This window comes from Portunus trituberculatus, chromosome 26, assembly GCF_017591435.1.
Source record: "Portunus trituberculatus isolate SZX2019 chromosome 26, ASM1759143v1, whole genome shotgun sequence".
NCBI lineage: Eukaryota > Metazoa > Arthropoda > Malacostraca > Decapoda > Portunidae > Portunus > Portunus trituberculatus.
In genome coordinates, this window is record NC_059280.1 from 4,366,234 (window position 1) to 4,373,707 (window position 7,474).

Here is a 7,474-nt window from a genome sequence, read left to right on the forward strand (position 1 = left end):
TGGGCAAGGCTGACCTGCCATGTTTTGTTATTCTTTCATCTCCTCCCTCCTTCTTCTAACGAGAATTAAGACAGAGGAAATATTAATGGCAAATACACACTAATGATACACACAGTAGTTGTTATTGGAGTTTACTATGAATTTGAATTTGGCGGACTTTGCAAACCTGTTTCAAATGGCATTGAAACTCTCTCTAAACTATCTTATTCACCCCCCACAAGTGTTGAACAATATTATAAAACATTACTAACCACTCTTTTGTTCTGATATTTGTGTTTAAATGGACGCCTGACAAAAACGAATATGACAATGCCGAAACAGAGGAGAAATTGGCGGGAGAAATGGACACTCGTTAACTGAAACAACAAGAATACCTCCCACTTCCTAATGAGCGGCCACACACCGCCAAAAAACGAGGAAAACTCACCAAAATGCATTAAATTCACCTCACACTATAAAACCACATGAAAATAGCGTCAAACACCGAAAAATGTACCTTACTTCAGTTTGAGATTAGAGAAATGTTTGTAGAAAAATCTTAAAACGCCACAAATTTCCATAACACAAGATAAAATATTTAACTAAAATATACACCTAAATTTTTAAGATAGAAATGTTATAAAAAAATAAAGAAACAATAAAAAAGTCTGGAAAATTCTTGCACATTTGAACGTGTCTGGAGGCGGGGGGGTGAGCCGCCACCTTGACGGGAATCTAGTCCGTACAGCTTCTGGGAGTGGACGCCATTTATCCCCTTTTACCACCGACATCTCGGCTCATCCACCTCCTGCCGCTCCACATCCGAAAGTCCATTCCCTGAACTCCACTTGGGTAAGAAAACCGGTGCTTGGCGAGGCGTATTAAGGCAGATAACTGTGAAAATAAAGTGGAGGTTAATGTGAAAATCCCGTCACACAAAGAAACATGGCTGGATGGGGAGACACAATTTGTTTTTCCGATTTTAGGGGTTCATATTAGGTCCATGCGTTCCCTTAAGGGCGCATAACAGGCCTTTAGGGGTGGAGGGTGCCTAGAACACGCCTCGCCCTTAAAGATAGGCAGAAATAAGGGAGAAATTAACCGTTATTTGATTCATTTCCTGTATTGTGACGGTGGGGGTTGGGAAGGCCCTGAATTAAGGGAACTTTAGGGCCTGAGGTAATGGGAAGGCTGTTTTTTAAGGGTTTTTAATGGATATTGTGTTTTAAGTACTGCTAACTTGTAAGGAATTGAGTTTGGTCTGTCCAGGGAGCCGTCTGTATGTAGGGTCATTTTAAGGGTTTCTAAGGGGTGTTTAAAGAGTATGCCGTCATTTTTAAGGGTTTTTAAGGGGGATTGTTGCTTTAAGTATGGTTTAATTGCAAGGGATTATGTATTTGCTGAGTTAAGGGAACCGTCTTATTTTAGGGTCATTTTAAGGGGTTCTAATGGTTATTTTAAGGGTCTACCGTCATTTTTAACGGTTTTTAAGGGGAGTTATTGCTATAAGCATGGCAAAGTTGTTAGGGATCATGTTTTTTTAAATGAGTTAAGGGAGCCGTATATATTTAGGGTCATTTTAAGGGGTTCTAAGGGGGTGTTTAAGGGTATATCGTCATTTTTAAGGGTTTTGAAGGGGAATTGTTGCTTTAAGTAGGGTATGTCTGCAAGGGATCATATATTTTCTGAGTTAAGGGAACCGTCTTATTTTAGGGTCATTTTAAGGGGTTCTAAGGGATGTTTTAAGGTCTACCATCAGTTATAAGGGTTTTTAAGGGGAATTTGTGTTTAAATATGGTTAAGTTTCAAGGGATCATGTATTTTTCTGACGTTTTTTAATGTTAAGGATGGAAAGTGATATTTTAGGGCATTTTAGGGATATTGTTAAGGGATTATCTTTATTTTAAGGGATTTTAAGGGAATTAGTTGCTTTAAGTATGGTCAGGTTGCAAGGGATCATGTATTTTGAGGTTTTTATTGTAAGGAAAAGTTCAGTATTTTAGGGAATTTTAAGGGATTAGAATAAATTTTAAGGGATTTTAAGGGAAATAGCTTTAAGTATGGTTGGGTTGCAAGGGATCATGTATTTACTGAGTTAAGGGAGTTTTTTTTTACCTAAGAGTAGAAAGTTCAGTGTTTTAGGGACATTTTTAAGGGATTACCTTCATTTTAAGGGTTTTTAAGGGAAATTCTAGTTTTAAGTATGGTTGGATTGCAAGAAATTGTGTAATATTAGTTTTAGGAAGTTTTTCATGTAAGAGGAAGAGGTTCAATATTTTAGGGACATTTTTAAGGGAATATCTTCATTTTAAGGGTTTTTAAGGGTATTTTTTAGGGTTGAGTTGGAAGGAGTTATGTATTTTGAGTTTTGATGTGAAATGGGGAAAGTTTGATGTTTTAGGGTGTTTAAGGGATTTTTCTAAGGGTTAAGTTTGATTTTTAAGGGTTTTTTGGTGTGTGTGTGTGTGGTTAGGTTAGGTTAGGTGTGGTCTCTCTCTCTCTCTCTCTCTCTCTCTCTCTCTCTCTCTCTCTCTCTCTCTCTCTCTCTCTCTCTCTCTCTCTCTCTTCTTTCTTTCTTTCTTTTCTTCTTCTTCTTCTTCTTCTTCTTCTTCTTCTTCTTCTTCTTCTTCTTCTCCTTCTTCTTCTCTCCTCCCTCTCCTTCCCTTCCCTTCCCTTCCCTTCCCTTCCCAGTGACCCCCTCTGACACCCCAGTGACACCCCCTCTGCCCCCCACAGCACCATGGCAGCAGAGCAAGAGATGCCAACTTTCAAGCTGGTCCTGGTGGGTGATGGTGGCACTGGCAAGACCACCTTTGTGAAGCGCCACCTGACGGGGGAGTTTGAGAAGAAGTATGTGGCAACGCTGGGTGTGGAGGTGCACCCGCTAGTCTTCCACACCAACAGGGGCCCCATTAAGTGAGTGTCGGGTGGTGGTGGTGGTGGAACACGTAGTTGTATTTGGAGGGGTAGTGGTGGTGGTGGTGGAACAGTCACTCAGTCAGTCAGTCATTCAGTCAGTCAGTCAGTTAGACCATTTTATTGACATTAGGAAGGGTCTATGGAGGTCAGAAGATTAATGGCTGCAGTTTTCTCTATTTTAACCCCTTCAGTACTGGGACACATTTTTATCTTGAGTTTTGTGTACCATTAGACCATTTTATTGACATCAGAAAGGGTGTATGGAGGGCAGAAGATTAATGGCCACAGTTTTCTCTATTTTAACCCTTTCAGTACTGGGATATATTTTTTATCTTGAGTTTTGTGTACGATTAGACCATTTTATTGACATTAAAATTGTACTTAAAAGTAGATTGAAATAGTGAAGACTGGCCATTAATCTTATGCCCTCCATAGACTCCTCCTAATGTCAATAAAATGGTCTAATGGTACACAGACTTGAAGGTAAAAATGTGTCTCAGTACTGAAGGGGTTAATGTTGTTTTAAGGAAATATTTGTGTTTTAAGAGCTGTTAGTGTGTTTGTTGTTTGTTTTCCATGTTGTTACTTCACCCTAACCTAACCTAACCTCTCCCTGTGTGTGTGTGTGTGTGTGTGTGTGTGTGTGTGTGTGTGTGTGTGTGTGTGTGTGTGTGTGTGTGTGTAGGTTCAACGTGTGGGATACAGCCGGGCAGGAGAAGCTTGGTGGCCTGCGTGACGGTTACTACATCCAGGCCCACTGTGCCATCATCATGTTTGACGTCACCTCCCGCGTCACATACAAGAACGCCCCAACTGGCACAGAGACTTGGTCAGGTGGGTAACGAGGCCTCTGTCTGTCTGTCTGTCTGTCTGTGTCTGGAAGTTTCTCGCAGTAAGATTTCTTTGATACGAAACCAGCCAAAATATGTGTTAAAAAAGGTCCTCTTGTATTGCTAGCTCCCTTAGAGAACAGTAAAGAATTCGGCAAAGTCCATAGTCACCCATGCTTGCTTCTAAGTACATCCATGTCAGCAAAATAAAATGAAACAGGAGTTGTATTCATGTCTCGGATGTGAAGTGTACAGAGAGGTATAGTTACACCCTTGAAGACCGGTGTGTCACTTCAACCAGACCCTTTGGAATGTAGTGGAGTGTGTTTACCTAGTTGTACATTACAGGGTTTGAGTGGGGCTCCTAGTGACCTGTCTTTATATATACATTTATCCATTTTTTCCTTAATTTTATGCACACTTTCTGCTGCCACAGTCTTATCAGTTGATCCATTCCAGATGTCCACCGTCCTGTGTGGAAAACTGATCTTAATGTCCCTCAAACTCTAATTTTTATGATCTTGGAGTGTCCTAGCATGTGTGTGTGTGTGTGTGTCAGTAATTTTTAAGGGTGTGTCTGTATATTCACCCTTGTCTTCACTGCAGTCTATCACTGTTCTTTCCTCACCCTACCCAGTCACTCTGCCTCACCCTGTATACTGCTAATATTCCACCTTATCTAGTGAGAGAAATTTCACATCACACTTGCCTCACCCTGGCCAGTCAGTCACCTTGCTATCACCCTTTATACTGTCACCCTGTACACCATTAATATTTCTACACCAACTGACCCTATACACCATTAAAATTGCCCCTTATCTCCACCCTATCATTTCTGCACTATTGTAACACCCTGCCACTGTCAAAACACTAACACCCTTCACACTGTCACCCTGTCACACTTGTACGCTTACCTCCACTCTTGACCTTCGCTTAAATTTGCACATTTTCGTTGTCTCACCCTTGCCGGTCACCCTATCACTGCCATCACCCTGTTTGTTAATTTTTCCTCTTTATTTGTTGTTTCTGCATCACACACACACACACACACAGACACCTTCACCCTGTAACAGCCTGTTGTGTTTGGCAGGGTGTGTGAGAACATTCCCATTGTGCTGTGTGGCAACAAGGTCGACGTGAAGGACAGGAAGGTCAAAGCAAAGTCCATCATCTTCCACCGCAAGAAAAACCTGCAGGTGAGATTGGGCTGGGCAAGGCAAGGCTGGGTTGTCGGCTGGGCTGGGCAGAGCAAGGCAAGGCAAGGCAAGGCTGTGTTGTTGGCTGGGCTGGGCAGAGCAAGGCAAGGCAAGGCTGGGTTGTCGGCTGGGCTGGGTAGAGCAAGGCAAGGCAAGGCTGGATTGGGTTGTGTTGGGCTGGGCAAGGCAAGGCTGGATTGGGTTGTGTTGAGCTGGGTTGAGCTGGGCAAGGCAAGGCTGGGTTGTCGGCTGGGCTGGGTAGAGCAAGGCAAGGCAAGGCTGGAATGGGTTGTGTTGGGCTGGGCAAGGCAAGGCAGGATTAGGTTAGGTTAGGTTAGGTTTGGCTGTGTTTAGGTGTGTTTGGATAGGTTAGATTGAATTTCTGTTGGTTAAGTTAGGTCAGGTTGGTTTTAGTGTTAGGTTAACTCCTTCAGTACTGGGACACATTTTTACCTTGAGTTTTGTGTACCATTAGACCATTTTATTGACATTAGGAAGGGTGTATGGAGGGCAGAAGATTAATGGCCACAGTCTTCACTATTTTAACCCCTTCAGTACTGGGACGCATTTTTACCTTGAGATTTATGTACCATTAGACCATTTTATTGACATTAGGAAGGGTCTATGGATGTCAGAAGATTAATGGCCACAGTCTTCACTATTTTAACCCCTTCAGTACTGGGACACATTTATACCTTGAGATTTATGTACCATTAGACCATTTTATTGACATTAGGAAGGGTCTATGGATGTCAGAAGATTAATGGCCACAGTCTTCACAATTCTAAACCCCCACATGAGTTAGTGAAGCTGTATAGAATCACCAAATAGTCACCAGGATGAATAGGGAAACACATCCTGGTACTACATTGAGAAATATTAACCACTTTTAAATAGAGGAATAATGTGACATGAGCCCATTACTTAGAGACACTTGGAATGCTGGCGGAGATTGGGATAGGTTAGGTTGGGATTGGGATGCCTTGGATTAGAAGTTAGAGATTGGAGTTAGGTTGGGTTGGCTTAGAGATTGGATTAAGAGATTGGAGATTAGCGTTGGATTGGAGATTAGAGTTGGGTTAGGTTGGATTGGAGTGTTTGTTTGTTTGGATTAGGTTACGTAAGTTAGTTTTCATTATTTTATCTATATATTAGTTTGATTTGATTGATTTGAGGTGTGTGAGGATAGGTTTGGGTTGGTGGCCTGGGGTGTGCAGAGATAGATTGAAGTTTTCTTTATAGATCTCTCTTCTGTTCCATTTTTGTTTGTTTGTTTGTCTATCTTCATCATTTGTTGTCTGCTGTACGTGTGTGTGTGTGTGTGTGTGTGTGTTTACAGGTTTATTTCAAGCTTATAATGTTTTGTTGCTCATGGTTTTGTAGTTACACACACACACACACACACACACACACACACACACACACACACACACACACACACACATGCATTCTTTTAACTGATTTATTTGTATATATTCACTTCATTATTGATTTATTTATTTACCTATTTGTTTTATCATGTTCTCTGTCAATTATGTAAAGTTTGTACCTATCCTTATTTTGTCCTTGTGTGAGAGAGAGAGAGAGAGAATTTTATCACATACATTTTTCCATTCAGGTGATATGATAAGAGGAACAAAACAGTGTTACATGATTTCCACCTTGACTGTAGAGATAGACACCCAACACCCCACCCCCAACACACACTGGCCCACCACCACCACCACCACCCCCACTTCACAATGAGCCCATTCCCTACCCTGCACCTTCTCCAACCCTTCTTGTTGTTCTTTAAATGTAGGAAGAGCACTGACTAAGGGCAACAAAACTACAATTAATGAGATCGATTAAAAAAAAAAAAGGCCCACTGCCAATCCCCATAGTACAGTGTAGAAAGCATTAGTTAAAAGTAGTCTATGTGTTGCAGTCTCCCTCCTGAAAGGGTTCAAGTCACAGGTAGATGGACACACAGCAGCAGGCAGGGAGTTCCAGAGTGTGCCAGAGAAAGGGATGAAGGATTGAGAGTACTGGTTAACTCTTGCATCAGGGAGGTGGACAGAATAGTGGTGAAGGATTGAGAGTACTGGTTAACTCTTGCATCAGGGAGGTGGACAGAATAGTGGTGAAGGATTGAGAGTACTGGTTAACTCTTGCATCAGGGAGGTGGACAGAATAGTGGTGAAGGATTGAGAGTACTGGTTAACTCTTGCATCAGGGAGGTGGACAGAATAGTGGTGAAGGATTGAGAGTACTGGTTAACTCTTGCATCAGGGAGGTGGACAGAATAGTGGTGAAGGATTGAGAGTACTGGTTAACTCTTGCATCAGGGAGGTGGACAGAATAGTGGTGAAGGATTGAGAGTACTGGTTAACTCTTGCATCAGGGAGGTGGACAGAATAGTGGTGAAGGATTGAGAGTACTGGTTAACTCTTGCATCAGGGAGGTGGACAGAATAGTGGTGAAGGATTGAGAGTACTGGTTAACTCTTGCATCAGGGAGGTGGACAGAATAGTGGTGAAGGATTGAGAGTACTGGTTAACTCTTGCATCA

At 42.0% G+C, this 7,474-nt stretch overlaps 1 protein-coding gene across 1 annotated transcript in view; it reads left to right on the forward strand.

Annotated features, from left to right (window-relative positions):
• Window positions 1-671: 671 nt before the first annotated feature.
• LOC123509074 (GTP-binding nuclear protein Ran-like) overlaps window positions 672-7,474 on the forward strand; it is a 9,301-nt gene continuing 2,498 nt past the window's right edge. Inside the window, 5 exon segments of the mRNA XM_045263197.1 lie at window positions 672-831; window positions 2,716-2,895; window positions 3,584-3,702; window positions 3,705-3,732; window positions 4,819-4,924. Coding sequence (XP_045119132.1) covers window positions 2,720-2,895; window positions 3,584-3,702; window positions 3,705-3,732; window positions 4,819-4,924 — 429 coding nt within the window. The 5' untranslated portion in view covers window positions 672-831; window positions 2,716-2,719.